The sequence below is a fragment of the Chlamydotis macqueenii genome, chromosome 6 (genome assembly GCF_036417535.1).
Source record: "Chlamydotis macqueenii isolate bChlMac1 chromosome 6, bChlMac1.mat, whole genome shotgun sequence".
NCBI classification, from domain to species: domain Eukaryota; kingdom Metazoa; phylum Chordata; class Aves; order Otidiformes; family Otididae; genus Chlamydotis; species Chlamydotis macqueenii.
In genome coordinates this window covers 33855968-33873051 of record NC_141561.1, presented here as the reverse complement: position 1 = coordinate 33873051, position 17084 = coordinate 33855968, and the positions used below count along the sequence as shown (strand labels likewise).

The following is a 17084-nucleotide window of genomic DNA, read 5'->3' as shown; positions in this document are numbered from 1 at the left end:
CCTAAATTAAGAAATGAAAAGGCCCTTTAAATTCTTTGTGTATATGGCACTGGTGCTGTCATTCTTCTGTGAGCATCTGGGACGCAGGATGTCCAACATGAAAACGTACGATGCTGTGTGGAGCTGCAGAGCTGTAGCACAGGTAGGGTGGAGCTGCAGAGCTGCCTGCACGCAGGCTTGCCCAGACATCAGGCGCTCTGGTGGCATGGAGTCCAGGTGGATTTTTTTTTTTTTTCTTGTCATGGCATTTAAACACTTCCTAGGCTAGGAAGGAGTATATGTAGACTACAGGGGATATAAAAAGCATTAAGACAAAACTGTCTCCCAAAATACCCCAGGAAAGTCTCGCCCTCGAGAATCTTCTGTGTCTCAGAAGCTACAGCAGCGTATACTGCTGTGACAAAATAATTCAAAAGCAGCAAATCCACTGGCTCACAAACAATTTTGGTCTCCACAGCCATCTGAGTTGGCAGTACTGTGAGTCACAGCTCCTGAAGTCGCGCTGGGCAGGACCCACCTGGCTCTGGTAAAGCCTGCTCACCCATCAGTTTCTCATTTGGAGAGCTGTGTGTGGTCCTAGCTGATTTAAAAAAAAAAAAAAAAAAAAAAAAAAAAATCACATGCCCAGTGGACTTTTGCAAAAAATGCAAGAATTGGGTACCTTTAAAACACAGGGAGTTTGTAAGGGAAACACTTAATGAGATCTGTTCCAGATGCTTCTGTAACTCTATAATTGTTGTCATGGTGTATGAAGGAAAATAATCTCGCGGCATCCTTCATGAATTAACTACTGGCTTAGAGCCCCAACAAAATAACTTTGTTTTCAAATATTTACTTGTACCTCTGTACACAGCATACTTTCACATTTCACTTCAGTCATGTTGGGGATCGAGAGTCAAATGTTTTTAGTCATCTGTGATGTGTTCTCCTTTTTTTTTGCATGTGAGTGTATTTGTTATAGTCTGTGTTTATTTGTAAGCGTAAAAAAAGTTTGGAATTTGGCTGGAGTGTTAGAGCAAAGATGATATTTTTTTTTTTTTTAAAAAGGCAAAAAAGCACACCTTAATATATGTTGGATCGTTGGAGATGTGTGTTAATGTTTCAGTAGTCTAAACTAATGGTAACTTCTTTGCCAGATCCCATTCCTCTAATTTTCCTGGAATTGGAACGTTCTGGCTAGCATTCATGTTATGCCATTGGTATTTTAGGACATAAAATGTTGAGGGTTTTTTTTTTTTTTTAATTAATTCATATTGTCACGTAAAGTAGCATCCTACTAATTCACACGAAAAGCCTGGGAATCCATTCAAAACGTCTAACTGAATTTTGTGAATGAAGTGGGCGCTTAATTAAATAAAGGAAAAGGCCTGCAGTAATTTTTTTGTAATCCAAATTTGTCAATACATAACTGCTCTTTGTCGCTTCTCAGCATTTCAGATAGTTCTTCCAGCTCTTCATTTGTACCTGTAGGCTAGAAATAAGACCAGCCTTTTATGTGCTGCTTTACAAAATGAGATTCTTCTGATTAAAAAATAGACTGATGTTATGAGAGGACTTGGAAATAAAAGCATTTTAAAACAGTTTGTGTGGCTTTAAATATAACTTGATTTAAAAAAAAAAGGATCAGATAGCTTCATTTTTCTTTCCGATAGAATTTTGGGACTTATTGCATGCTAGGAGGTACTTAAAAGGAGTCACTTCCATGTTTCACTTCTTAAATGCAGACTGAAGAGGGAGGGCAGGTAGAGGCCCTGTCAGAAGTGACAGCAAGCCCATTTCATGTATTGTGTGTACATGGACCAGAATTTTTATTACGCCTTTGCTGAACTGGCAGTGTGGTACTCTCTTAAGAACTGGGATTTCAAATTGCCATTAAGAACAGCTGTCATCCTTTCATTGGAAGTGTCTCATTGTGTTTAATGGCCGTCGTCTTTTTTCTTCTTTTTTCAGCAATTTATAACACACCAGGAAATGCCCATCTGCTATGCTAGAAGCCTTTGTCATGATTTTAGATGCAGCGTAAACATGGCTAATGTTTAAAGCCTTAAAGAAACTTCAGTAAAATTCCAGCTCTTGTACCGCCTTTAGAGGCAGAATGTTTTCCATTCAATCTCTTTTTATTGGCAACTTTCTGCAAAAGGCTCTGATTTCTTCAACTCTGGGCACATCATGGTTAGTGTAGTTTGGGTTATTAAAGATAAACGTTTTCATGTTATGCATCAGGAAATACACAGTCTTAATATTTACTGTCTAGCCCAGTGAATAATCTTTTACTTATGTTTTGAATAGATAAGAGAGCTGGATCTGGGGTTTACAAACAAAGGTCTGAACTATAAAGACAGTTTAATTGCAGTTATTTCAATAAATTAGTTCAAATTTGCATTATTCTTGTAGACGCCGTTTCCTTTTATATAGTACAGAAATGATTTTTAGTTGCTAAGCCTTGTGTAGTTCAAACTGCAACTGATCATTATGACTCTGAGATGATTCTTAGTGAGGATCTACCCACAGGACACACAAGATGTGTGCAGTTGATATCCTCTGTGAGTATCGGTAGACCAACCAAGGACGTAGGTGAAACATTGTCCCTGGAGATAGTCCAGTGGGTTGAATTGGAGCCTTGCGTTTGAGCAATCTGAAGAAGACTTTTCATTTCTTCCTTTGACCATTCATGGAAAGGAAATTTTGGGTGTATATGCACAAATTTCATACACAAACTTCAGCAAATGCCATTTTATAGACTGAATAGATGCGTTAGCTTGATGTTGTGTCTGAGGTAACAAGCTCTCAGAAGCTGAGATAAGCTTTAGTGCCTACTTTGTCCAGGTGGTACTTGATATGGAAAAAAGAGCTGGGAGGCAAAAAATAAGTTGCGTAAGATTTAACTTCTTAACAAACTACTTGATGTGTTAAGAGGACTTAAGAGTTACTTGCAAAATTAAAAATTTCAGTAACTCCTCTGGTAAAGTAGCAGCATACCTATGTAATTACATAGTGTTGGTGTTGCCCATCAGATGTTTTCCAGATAACTTAATTACTTTTATTTCCAGTTTTGTCACTCTGATAAACTTACTGGCAGCTGTGTGCTAGCTTTTGTGTTAGAGCCTATATTGCAAGTCTGATAAGTAGTAACTTACTTCAGCTTACAAATAGCTGTGAGGATGTGATAATACTCCTATTTCTTCAGCATTGTAATAGGAATTTGGCAAAGTGCTTGGTGTTTTTTTCTGATCGCAAACTGTTGCCTTCCGTTGCAGTCTATTGCACTAACGCAAGGCTGACCTATCTTTACCCATCTCACCAGAAAAAGCTTTGAAGTTACTCCAAGATATATCTTTATATGTAAGATGCTGTAGCTCTCAGATATGTGCAGCATACCGGAGTTCAATTATGCTACAGTGTGCATAACCTGGGAGATGAGACCTTTGAAAGCATGTGGCTTTCTGTGACCTGAGTATGTGAAATCGTAAGAGCAGCACTCCCCCCTCCTCTGCCTCCGGAAAGCCCCGCAACCAGTACAGCCCTGTTGTGGTTTCATTTGCGAGATCAAAAAGTCACTGGTGTTTTTACATGGAGCATCTGTGCCCTGACACTGGTTTGTACAAGCTCAAACTACAAGGCCCAAAGATCCATCCTATTTAAAAAATAAATTTAAAAAAAAGGGGAAAAAAACCAAACGCTGCGAATAGTATATCCCCATTGTATAGGAGAAGCCAAGCTATGATGATCATAGTTCCTCTAATAGGGTTACACAGTCTTGTCTTCTAAGTATTTAACTTCAGCTGTGCTCCGGGCCTGGTTTTTCGAAATAGCTATGGATAATTGTGAGGAACTGTGTTTGGCCACGATCAGTGTTTTAAAAATGAGGACTAATTGTTTCTCAGTGTTTTATTTTGATGGAATACGTATTATGTTTAGCCACCCAAGTCAAGATGAGTTACAGTCTTATTGGGGGAGTTTATTTTTAGCGTGCTGTTCACACCATGCAGCAACATACTCAAAGCATAACTTACTCTGTAGAAAAAGATTTATTTTATGTGAAATTTGGTTGAAGGTGACATGAACTGAATGTGTGTTTGACCAGCAAACTTCCCTAATTTTCAGACACCTGTATTAGGTGCAGAAACTTTTACTCTCTGTAAAATACTGAGAGTCTGGATATTTCAGCACAGAAAGGGGGAGTTTTCCCCTGCTCCCCTTTTTCTTCACTGTCCCACCAGCCCTTCATTTCCACATATATGCAAGAGCTCAGAGGTGCAATTCAAATCTGCTAGTATGTCGATGAAATAGTAAATTGAGATTTCAAAAAGTTGTGTCCTCTAGTTCAACTCTGAGAGAAGCCAAGCAAGGAAAATCAGCTTGCACCTCTCTTTCCTCACTGTCCTCTTCAGCTGTCAGACCTCTTGCTACTCCATTTGAACTGGGGACTGTCTTTGTCAATGGAACAAATCCTAATTTTTACAAGCCCAACCCCCGGGACTGCAAAGCTGCTGAAGGTCTGTGGAGAAATCAGAGTCTCTTGCCACTGGCTTTTCTGGTGTGCCGTGAAACTGTGCTTCCCTTGCAGGTGGCCACAGGCTTGTGTGGTGCAGTCAGGCTCCCAGTTCAAGGAAAAGTCTGGAGCTTCTGATTCAGAGTACGCTGAACCTTTTTGGTAGCCGTATACTTTTGCAGTAAAACCACCGAGTGTAAGGAGTTGGCTGGTTTAGGCAGTCATTAAATCAAGCTTACACGTGCTGATTTATCTTAGGAAATAAATTACATCTAATTAAATATGGGGTTTAATAAAACAATAGAAAACACTTCCTGTACTTCCCTTCAAGGATATCATAGCCCAGTAAAGTTACTATTTTTGTAAAGAGAAATACCTTTTCCCCCAAGAAAATAAAAATCCTTTCAGTGCACATTGCGGCAGCCGGATTTGCTGTTGGTCTGTAAGAGGCCCAGCTGCATCTTCCCATGTGGTTGTGTAGGAGCTGGTTGGCTGCCTTGGGTAGCGCAGCCCGGTTTATGGGGCGAGAGATTGTTTTGGCTACAAGCTCATCTGGTTGATGCTGTGCCTTGGAAGTGGGAGTTATCCATTCATGCTAGAGCCACGGGAGTGGGTGAGGAGGTGATGGTTATTATGTGGCATCTAGCCGGCTGATTGCATTCCAGGGAATGGGACTAGTCAAGGGGGAATCCAAGCCAAGCTGCTCTTCTGAAAAGCTTGTGACATGGAGATACTTGCTTCTCCATCCTCTGCCTTGGTTTATGTAGTATATTCACTTCAGCTGACAACAGTTCAGAGTTTGTTGTTTTAATTACCTTCCTTAGCACACTAAGTCACGAGTTATACCTGTTGTTTGTCTGCAGCTGCAGGTGTTTATGGTGTCTACAGCTGGCACTGGTCCATGCCAGTTCACTTTGGTATGCCCTCCTGGGCTTTCCATGGTTAACGTGTTACCAGGACAGGAGACAGACCTGTTGGCTCAGTTATCTGCAGCACCGAAGCTCTGCCCGCTGCTCCGCTCTGCCACCGTATTAAGTTACTGTGGAGGACCCAGCCTTGGACCCACGCTCCAGCCACTCTCCTGACAGTCTGCTGGGCATGTTTCGCTGCTGGCTTGCAGGACTGAGCTGTTGAATGTGATGTGGATGTGCTTACTGGGGTTGATAGTGTTTCCCGAAATTTAGAGGGAGAATTTGTTTTGTAGTCTGGATTAGAATGTGGCACAGTCGTCCTCAGCTTTGGAGATCCTGTTTTCCATCAGTTGAAGGAAAACAATGCAACAGCTGGGTCATAGGCTCCTGGTAGAAGACGTTTCTTGTTTTCCACTGTGCTAATGCACAGCTCTAAAGAGATGCCTTAGATGTTGTTGAAATAGGCAGAAAATTGTGGGCTGTGTTTTTGGCTTTTGTGTACGGTGCTGGAGAAAGACCACTGTTGGTTTTTGAGAAACTGCATTTTTTTTGGACTGTCAGTAAAAAGGAAGTGATCAAAACTGCTAAAGCCTCCCACTTGCTTGGAGGGGAAGTGTGTGCCACCCTGTGAGAGGGAAAAGGATCGCGGACAGACTGGGCTGCGGTGCGCTGTGAGGTTGTGCAGGCACGGTATTTGGGGAAGAAGCATTGGCTGGACCTCTCTATAGGAAGATTTTTGTGGCAAAGTCCATTGAACACGTCTGAAATCTGCTCCGTCCTGAGAAAGATTTTTCTTTTCAGACAGGACATTTTCTTCCTCTTGTTCAGACCTCAGAATATTGGCCTGAATCAACTCTTCTACTAATCCCGCAGTGTGTATGTGGTCATCGGAGGGTATATGATATTCCCAGTCTGCTGGAACAGAAAAGAAATCTCTCTGCCTTAACATTAGCCTGTGTTTTTAAGTGTTCTACTCTTGCAAATCAAGAGCGGCTTTGTCTGTCTCTTCCCTCTCCCTTCCCCTCTCTCCCTTTCCTTCCATAAATTACGGCTGCTTCTCACAAATCACATGGGCTGATTTACACAGCTTTGGGCTTTATTCTGCGTCTAATAACATCACAGTTGCTAACATGAATAACAAAGTGGGAAACGTATGCAGGAGGTACCCTTCTGCTGTATATTAGCCATACAGTATTGTTGATAAAACAGGTTTCTGTGCTCACCAGGAAAATAAAATTGGAGAATATGAATAGGCGAAAAGGCTTTCCATCTGTCCTAGCACACCTCTTTATCCTGGTGTTTAAACTTGTGGGGTTTTTTTCCTGGTTGGCACTTTTCAAAGAGCAGCTGCCTGCCTGTGGAGGTCTATCCTAGGCGATGCTCCATCAATTTAGCTGTTACTTTATTCACTCCAATGGCAGGCTAATCAACCTTTTCTTTTCAGATGTGTTAAGTGCTGAACATGAGACAGTTTGTAATTATGGAAAATGGGAGTACACATTTTATCCTTAGGGCAATTAGATGAAATGATTCTGCCCTATGAGCTAATACTATAACTAATCTCTTACGGTTGTTTTTCCTGAGTGGTGAATTTTCCACTGAGCTTCGGTGGGCGGGGGGAACATACATAGCAAATAGTGCTAATTTACAGCGTGAAACTTCAAAGCACTTTATAAAATGTGCTTGCACTGTTCCTGTGCTCAGGTTATTAGGAATTTTTTATACCCAGACTAACTGTGAATTCTGATCACAACTGCATGTTGTGAGAGGAGGAAATCGTTTGTTTGCTGTTACCCTCTTACTGAGCACTCCTGCTTTCAGAAAGAGAAGGGATATAAATGAGGCTCTTAAATAAACTTGAAAGAATTAATATAAAATACATTTTAGGTAACATTTACATTAAAAAAATGTATGTACAATTTACATTTTACTGCTGTTCTTTTTAATCTAGCCTTTGATAAGCACTGACTTCTAGTATCCTGCCAAAATGTTTAGACACAGATGAGCAGACATTGAGCGGTAGCAGGGCTCCACTTCATGAGGAATTGGAAAAGTCAAGAAGAAGGGTTTTCTTAATTTCCTTTGAAAGTAGCAAATGAGTTGACGGTTACAAGCCAAGATTAAGCAATAGATATTTTAAAATAGGGACCGAGACTCTTGGAATCAAAGCGACAGGCAGTGAAGATGGGAGGAAGGGAATTGACTCTATTAGTGCATGAGAAAAGCAATCAGAGTGAGTTTAAGACTCTGTTAACTAATTACTGTTAATCGAGAATGCTAAGGGCAATGAGGGGAAGAATGAAAATGGTAACAGAAAGAAGTACCAGTGGCTGACAAATACTGATCCTTGTGACTTTGGCTTAAAGGAAAAAGATGGTAGAAGAGAAGAGTTGCTGCCATGAGCTGGATTTCTGACAGTCAGAGCAAGGTTTTTACCCCTGGTGCAATTGTGGGTGCAATCTTGAGCGTTCAAATGAAGTGTTAGCAGTTGATGCGTGTTTCGGGGTGAGCGGGTCGGAATCTTGCTCTTCTCTTCCTGACCTCAGTGTTTTGTTAGAGCGTAGAGATGCTGTTGTGCTGCTGAAAATTGCTGGAGCCCCTTGGAAATGTGCCTTGGAGGCCTATTTGCTTTTTCCCTTTGTTAGAATTTTTGGATTAGGACTTTGTGACAGATCTGGCCATCTGGAGCTGTGCGGCTAAAAAAGCTATGCTATAAAAAAGCAGAGCCTTCTTACAGAGGTAGGTGTGGGTGGCATTTCAATTTCAGATTGCTTCTATACTTACACCTTAGCTAAAAGAGAACTCCAGTAAATATTTCTGTGTTTGTTGTGGTAGGAGAATGTCGTCTTCTTTCATGAAAACCTAGAAATCAAAGGAGAGCTTATTATAAGGTATGGTAAATGACACTGCTGACACACTCACCAGCTAATTCAAAACAGATGGTTTATAACTGCTTTTTAAACTATAAACTATTCTAAAATTTTACTTAGGCTCTGTAATTGTGAGGTACCTCAAAGAGTGGTATGTGGTTTAAACCTATAGTTGCAGATGTGGACTTTACAGAGCCGTCTCTCTTAATGTTGCTGAAAGGAAAAGTATAGAAGGATTCTTTGTGGTCTGTGCATCATTAAAATGTGTTAAACTAAAATGACCTTAAGTGACATTATTTTATATGTTTGTAACAAGCAGGAAATAGCATGAAATTATATTTTTGGATCACATAGTTTGAACCAGAAGACACAAAGTTGTGGTTTGGGTTTGTTTTTTTTTAATTATTCCAAAGATACAAGGCAGTACTAGATAGGAAGGACTCTGAGATGTAATGGTGTGCCATGAAAGTTGACGTGACAAATGAATAGATCTGTCTTTCTTTGAGCTAGAGATCTTTGTTCAGGCTCTGACATAAATGTATCTAATGCTGTTTCTGCAGTGCCAGAAAGACAAAGAAATCTTAGTTATTTAAATACGCTCTTGTTTATGCCTCCTCCAGTTGAATTGTTGGCTGGAACGTCAGAGTCAGATTTTAGAACACTCCTACTAGGTAACTTTTGATAAGTGTGTGCGTAAAACTTTTTGAACTGAGTCAATTTATTTATTTTCTTTCGTCTGTAGTAGATAACATTTGATATACTTGTGAAGTATTAGGCTTTGCTGGATTGTGTAGATTGGAGGGAAAATGATGTATGGCAAGCATCTCTGACTAGATTGGATAAAACCAGAACTGGATGAAAGCCCACTCTCTTTTCCAACTTCAGAGGCCTCGTTGCAGCATTAGACTCTCAGTTTTTCTGCTGAGGGAGGAGAAAAAGCATGATTTTGTGTTTTTAACTATGCAGTGCAGGCAGAGTTAATAAATACATCTAGCAATAAAATATATTTTAACAGGGGCTGTTGGGAAACTAAAAATCAGTGTATTAGAAAGGATGAATGGTTACTAAGCTGATTAACTCGTAACTCAGTATATCAACAGAGAGAATACTTTCTTGTGATTGATGCTGGCTTCATTTTCCAGTGTGAAACTACTGCCAAGAAAGTTGTTTCAACAGTGAAATACTAGTTGATAGCTGCGATTGTTTGAAGGACAGCAGGCACAGAATGAGCCATCCAATCTGTAAGTTTGAAAAGCATCTAAGAGTCTTCAAACCCATGGAAACCTCAGCGTTAGTATTAACGTTCTCTCATATGGCCCATAAATGCTCCGTGCAGCTTTATTTCTTTCCTCTTCATCCCACAGCTTTTTTTCTTTTTTTTTGCCTTTTTTTTTTTTTTTCCCCTTACAGAAGGGAACATAATGTGTGCTGGAATAAGCTTTTCTGAGTGCTGCACATTGTACTCTTCAATTTACAAGTATATCTGCAGCAACGTTCAACAAGTATTATTCATTTCCTAAATATGTCCTGTAAGAGAGTCTGGTAAAGTGTTATTGCTACTGTAGTTTGGATTCCGGACAGTGAAGTGGATGCCAGAAATTGTGTCATGGTCTCTCAGCAGCTAGTTCTCCAGCATGTTGGCCACTTCGCAAATGGACTTCGTTGTAATGCTAAAAACATTACAGCCTGCTGCTTTCTCGTAAACACGTTTTCACCCCTGGTTGAACTACTGAGTTCAAATGCTTCAATCACCATAGCAGTGTTAAGTCTTGAGAGATCAGTCTTAATTCACGTTCAATGGTATATCTATCAAAAGGAGTTAATGACCTTTGATCGTGGTTGTTAAGTGGATGTCCCAACCATCTGTGCAGAAAGAAAAATTGCAATTTAGTGCCTTAGTGTAAGCTGGCGAGAAAGGCAGTGAGAGAGGTGGAGCCCTGGGCTGGTCATGCAACGAGACAGGCAGATGTGCTGCAGGAGAGGGACGCAAAGGGATGAATCAATATGTGAGCATCGTTGGCAAGACCCAGAGAGGGAGGGGAAGGTGTGATTTTTTTTTTTTTTTTTTTTTTTAGTAGCACAGGAGCCATAAGGTATTCCATTTACCTATTTTCCAGCCTTTTCTGAATACCCCTCACTTGGTTTGGTGGTCTCTTATGAGATGGCTGAGCTGATAACATGGTGCGACCATGAAAACAAACAAGTGAACAAACCCCAAATCCAAATAAGCAAATATGAGATGAGTTTAATACTGATGAGGAAGTAAAAATGGTGTTGCGTGTAGATGTGATGATAAATTTGGCACAATACGACGTGCTCTCCATAAACTTTTTAGGGGAGAGAAGCTGGGAAGAACTGCCTGAGCTAAGGAACAGTGGTAGCAATAAATATGAACTAATTTGAGTATATCTAGTTTAATATTTGAAGCTTTCAAGCTGTGGCAATAGGAGCCTCTAGAAAAGGCTCTGTGTGGTTCTCTCTACTTGCATTGTGTTGTCTGTGCTACCCCAAACTAGTTTCGTGACAAAGAGCTTGCTTATCTGTAAAGTGGCTGTGATTGCCTGTAGAAGCACTATATGGCTTCGTTATTCAAAGCAAATACTTGATCTATTTGTAATTATCAGGTTAATGCAAAGCTCCTGAACTGTCATAGAATAGTGAATCAAGTTTCTAAAACGTGCATTGAACCTGCGATGATTATGCATTTTATACTGACCTGAGAATTTGTTTCTATTTTTCGTAGATGGTTTGTTTACTGTAAGTAATAAACAATAGCCACTTTTAAATTCATAAAAACATTAAATATTTTACTAGGTGCAGTAATCTGACAAACCTCTTGGTCTGTTGCATGTATGTTTATTTAATGTAAAAATATTACGTGTTTGGCTGTCAGATTTTTTTCTTCAAGTTGTAATAATGCAAGTGTGCCTTTTTATTTGGACGGTGGTTTTCTGTCCTTTTTCAAATACTACTTATTTCAGTTTTTCCAATGGGTTCTAATGTTCAGTTTGCAGAGTCCTTTATTCCGTGAACTGAAAAATGCAGTTGAAACAAAATCAATATTACTCTTTCTCCATCTCAAAATTACTACTAAAGAAAACTAAATATGGGTAACGCATCAGCATTCCTCCAAAATGTATGTTGTTGCATGGCAAGAAAGCATATCTGGATTCAAATTGCAGCCCGGTAGTTTCAGGGTCGTGGTGTTCTGAGCTCCATGGAAAGACATTTTTGGTACAGGAAAGGTGATGATTCTTACCATATTCTTTAATTTCACTGCATGACATCACCCTTACTGAGTTAAGAACACACTTATTGGGAAACACTTCTGCATGTTCATGCAGAAGTCCAGTAATACTCGAATGCTGAACATGCTTAATATTTTATAAGGTTCTGAGATTTCTTCATACTTTTCAGAGTAGAAGCTGCAGCTTATGGTATTGTTAATGCTTAGGATTCTCCTGTTTCCTTTTTCTTAAATGTCTTCAGACAGAACACATTCTGTTGATGCATTGACATTTTTGTTCAATGAAGAATGTGACATTTTGTTCAAAGAAGAAAGCTATCTAAATTTCCCTGAAATTTTGTTAATGTGTTTTAAGCTCACTATCTTTAGAAGAACTTGGTGATTGTGCTTGCTTGTTCCTGGAGAAGGTCTAAACAAGCCACTGAGGAAGAGGATCCATTTTGCTTCTGTGGTTCTTTATATTCTGAAAAATGAATGCTTCACCACTTTAGAACATTAGTACTTGGAGGTTTTTTGTTTGTTTTGATTTCCCCTCCCTGCCTGGATGTGAAGGACGGGTTGTAGTTATGGTTGGTATTTGTTTTATCTAATTCTCAATTGACTCTTTCTTTGCAGCTTTGCTCTGTCAGACGAAGCATACAGATCTTTAAGGGACCAGGACAAAGACCAGTGCATCCTTATCACAGGGGAGAGTGGAGCTGGAAAAACAGGTAATAAGCAGTTTTGGTCTTACTCAGAAACTAAATTTAGAGTTACTTAAAGGCTTGCAAAGTGTGTTTTTTCACATTATCACCATGATGCAATCCAATCATTTATGAAAATGTTATCCTCATCAGTATGCAAAGTCATACCAAAGTAATGCTAGTTTGTGATGGAATATTGCAAGGGCCAGAAAACTTTTAGACTCTTGCTGTGAGAAACATGAACATGGCGAAAACTGAATATTCTTGGTCTTCTGGACTGGAAGACAATCCTTTGATACTTTTGCATGCCTTTTGATAAATACATACATTTAAACTGGATTATGCTATTTATCCAAGGAAAATAAATAATAGTTGCTGATTACTTTGGAAATTTTGTCAGTCTTTTGCATGCTGTGCTTAGCTGCAATTTTAAGATTGGCTTGTGTGCCAGAACACTGTGTTTCTCAGGCAAAGCTGAAATTGCCTTGAAAATGACTGCTAATTTTTAGACTGGAGTGGTAGAAATCACATGAGGATTGCATAACTGCAGAATATTTTAGGTAGACCTTAAAAAAGAAGGAAGCCAGTTATTTTCTGAAATAACAATTTAAAACTGAGGTGACTTGCAAAAGAGATAGCGGGTAGGAATGCATGCATCTGCTTCCATGTAATTTAAGAGATTTTGCCTTTGAATCTGAGAAAATGTGGAGCTTTTTATGCTTATATTGAGCAAGGCTTAAAGTGGGTAATAAGAAGTTACTTTCCAAGCCTTTTGTAAAAATGTGAAGTGTAGGCTTCATCTTTGTTTTCCTTTGTCTGATAAGTGGCATCCAATTGAAAGGCAGGTCTTGAAATCTTGTAGTATAATCCTTTTTTTTTTTAGTTCAATAATGTGAAAACGCATGCATGTTCAGTAAAAGTATATATTAAAATAATAAAGTTCTTATAAATATGATTGTTAGAGGTTCTGTCTAGGAGTTCAGACTTTAGAAAGGAGTTCTGTACTGGTATTGTTTGATGTCTTGATTTCCTCAGGAACTGTGAATCATCAAGCACCTCGTACAACTGAGGTCCACCTTTTGTTCATTTGTATATTTATTCAGTTGAAAGATGTAGCAGTGTTGAGTTTCTGAACTTCTCTATTTGTAGATAATATTCTGGTAGATTAGATTTTTGTAGAGATTCTGACCGTACTATAATTTTCATAGCCATATGGGACATAATATGAATTATTCCTTCTTTATAAAGGATAATATAGGGTTTGAAATTCAAGTCAATAATTGACTCAAAGTCTGTGCTGTTCTCTCTAACATTTGATGTAACCACTGTTGCTGAAATGAGGCTATTAGCTGAGAAGTCAGGTTATCATTGCAAAAAAAAAAAAAAAGTAGTCAGTCATGTAGAGGAAGTTCCTAAGTTGAGCAAACAAACTTGTTAGTACAGATCTTGTATAACTGAGATTTTTGGTAGTCAGAACACTTGGCATGTTTGGGCTGGAAGAGTTGAAACTGAGCTGTCATCAGTTAGGGTTTTTTTTAATGACTTCCAATTTTGTTCCTCTTTCATTGCATATTTATATTACTAATCAATAGTAACATTGTGCAAGAAAACATGGTACAATACTAGAATGAATAGTGTATTTAAATGTTTTTAGATGTTAAGGTGATGCTTCCCTTCCTGGTGTCAGAGTTCCTAATAAAAGAAAGGGCCTTTGTTTTTTTTTCAGCGATGTCCAAAGCCTATCACACAAAGTCATTGTGTGCTGTCTTAACGCCTATTATTTTATAATAGCTTATTTGCTGCTTCAGTGCTTTCTTCTCTCAGTGATTGAGTAGCTCTACTTAGAGATGTTGACTGTTTTATTACATATATCAGATAAAATAATTTGATCATTCCAAGCTCTGAAGGGAACGGATTCTTAAAAACGAGAGCTGGGTTTGAGGCGCAATTCAAGAAGATGGGAGGCCTCAGGAACACACCTGTGGTTCTTGCTCCTTGCTTCCTGTGTTGCAGGTTTCTCAGTTTACTCTGCAATGTGGGATAGTAATTTAATACTAGCAAACAAATTTGATTAAATAGGAAAGAATCAGAAATCCAAGGGATAAGTTCTTGTTTGTCAGTTCATTCCTGAAGTGAAACCCTTAAATTTGTAACAGTTCTCTGAAGAACAAGTAATGGGTCTTTTATGGCCGCTGTCTTGAGTTGGTAGGGATTCCAGCTGTTCGTCATTACCTTGTATATCAGCTGTTATTGCCTCAAATTTCACTGCCTTGCATCATACTAAACATCACAGACTCTGTTTATAAACAGAATCCTTTCTCAGCTGCTCTTTTTCCTGACCAGCAAAAACGTAAGGGTTGGATGGATTATTTAATAGTTGTTTCTGTCTGTACATGGGTGATTGACACCCGTACGAACACAGCTTTGAGAACCCGGAACTTGATCCAGACTTTGTTAAAATTTCAAATTAGTTTCGCTGTTTAAATGAGTGCCTTACTTTTATTCATTATACTTTGAAACAGGCTGCATAATGTTGTGTGATGTTGCAGTTATTAATTTACTTGTAGTGTAGTTCAGAGTTGTAATTACATGTGTATAGTGTTGTATGTTTACACTTATTGTGTATCTGCTTTTATAAACTGATTTAATTTTGCATCTTGAAACTACTCAGGCCTATTTTTTTCAGGCTAGATTAAGACATTTCCAATGTGTCAGCTGGAGATAATGTTCTTTTCTTACTGGATGCCTCTTACTGACACTAAATGAAAAAGTAGCGGGTAGGGTGCCATATCCACTGGTGGCTTCTTTAGCTTGGGAAGGCGCGAGGTATTTAAATCTGATGTAATGGCATGGGTCTCGTAGCAGGATATGTTCCTTCCTCCTTTCCAGATGGTACAACAATGTAGAAGAAAACTGAAATGAAATGTGCTTACAGTTCCTGTCTGGCATGGTGAAAATGCGATGAAGGTCATGTCTGCAAATCACTTTATGGCTTATTTGCCCATACTTACCACTGTTTTATTTTGCTCTCCCCCAACAGAAGCAAGCAAACTTGTCATGTCGTATGTAGCTGCTGTGTGTGGAAAAGGGGCAGAGGTTAATCAAGTAAAAGAACAACTTTTGCAGTCAAATCCAGTTCTTGAAGGTAAGAATCTCAAAGAGCATGTACGAGCATATTACCTCTGTGTATCAGCGTTCCTGCTGAGCTGGTTTGGAAAACTGTATCGGTTGTTGTTTCATTGTTATTTGGAGTCCCAAACCATAGGAAGTGCTTTCTGTGAAGACAGCTACAAGATTTTTGTTCAGTAAGGGGGAAAATTTCTTGAGAAGAAAACTGTTTCCTTTATGAAGGGAGAACTTAGGAAGTGAGGTCATATTCCTGCTGCTCTCTGAGGGTGTACCCTTTCTTAACCCTGCCTTGATGATGTTTGGCTGTATCAAAAGACTTAACTTCAGTCCCTCTGATTCATTTCCTTCCAAATTATATTATTATAGTCTCTAGTAAACAAACAAGCTCTGTAAAGCATTGTTTTTCTTTTAGAAAAAAAAAAAAGAGTGAAGAAATGGATCTTAGAAAAAACTAAACCAATCCATACGCATGCTGTTGTTCCCTGGGTCTGGTGGCTGTTGTCCTGTCTTCCTGACAGCTACCTTTCCTGCTCTCCCATGAAAGATTTTTTTTTTTAATTAGTCATCTTAATTTAAAGATGTTGGCTGCCAGAAACAGGATCTTCATTTTTCCTGGAGATAGGCTTATATGATCCTCAAAGCTTCCAGTTTTGTTCCATTGTCTAATAATTGCCTTCAGAAGCGCCTTGGTTAGCGTTGACTTATTTAGGTCTATTGTGCTGGTTCCTGGCTCTGTCTTTCCCACAGTGCTCTGAGCTATTGTGGTGCTGAGACCAATTCTCCTGACTGCTGTACAATAATTTTGCATTATGGCCAGATGACATGCAATATTTGTAAGACTGTTGAGTGTCGACATTTTATTTATTGCCTTGCTATCTATATTGAAGTCTATAGGGAGCAAATGAGAACAAGTGAGAACAGGAGGGAAAAATCAAAAAAAGGGAAGAGAATGCAAAAGTGGGCTGAGAGCAGTGGTGAACTGGATGGGTAAAATGTTGTCATTGACTGCACAGAGAACAAAAATTGTAAGCAAAGACTGGTAAAGGAAGGATGCAGTCTTAAAATTTAAGAATAATAAAAATACTGGATAAACTTTCTTTGATCAGATACGTTCTACTTAAATCTGAATGGGGGGATTGCAGACTTCCATTGTTTTGGATTCACAGAGAAGAGCCGTGTTGCTTTTATCACTGTTCTGGAAGGCAGATTTCAGATGTAGACAGAAATAGTCCGGGAAGTACAGAGGTTTTTCTTGCCAAAGCTAGACTGTTTTCCAGGGACTGCCAAAAGTATTGGATTTCTTGTTGATTTGTGAATCTTTCTTTTAATGCAAGAGGAATAGACTGAGCTTACCAAAGAGTACCTTATCATTTTAAGGTATTATTTCTTCTACTTGGTGCGCTGGTAATTGCCTATTTAGCTTTCTGGAAGGTAGGACTCTGGATTATTCCACGAGGCTGCTGAGCAAGCCTGGTTGCTTATATATATATACATTTTAGACAGAAATTAAGCATTTGTGGTTAGATTTATTTTTCTTTGGTTATATAGTTCTGTTTCAGTCGAGCTCCAGTGCAAGAAAATGACATAAATGTTACATATGCATAATTTATCTTACAGGAATTTTTTTTTTAACTGCAGTTGCTACTGTAAATTAACTTTTAGAAACAATGAACTTAAGGGAAAACTTGAGGAATGTGTCTCATGCTTTATAATGGAACGCTTGTGCTTGATTCTGTGCAGTTATAAATGACT

General features: G+C 38.9%; 1 protein-coding gene across 4 annotated transcripts in view; it reads left to right on the top strand.

Moving 5' to 3' along the window:
• MYO1B (myosin IB) overlaps nt 1-17084 on the top strand; it is a 110475-nt gene that overhangs the window by 37085 nt on the left and 56306 nt on the right. For all 4 annotated transcript variants that reach the window (XM_086750891.1, XM_086750889.1, XM_086750890.1 and 1 more), the window contains exons 4-5: nt 12136-12230; nt 15244-15348. In XM_086750891.1, coding sequence (XP_086607017.1) covers nt 12136-12230; nt 15244-15348 — 200 coding nt within the window. The remainder of the gene's footprint in view (nt 1-12135; nt 12231-15243; nt 15349-17084) is intronic.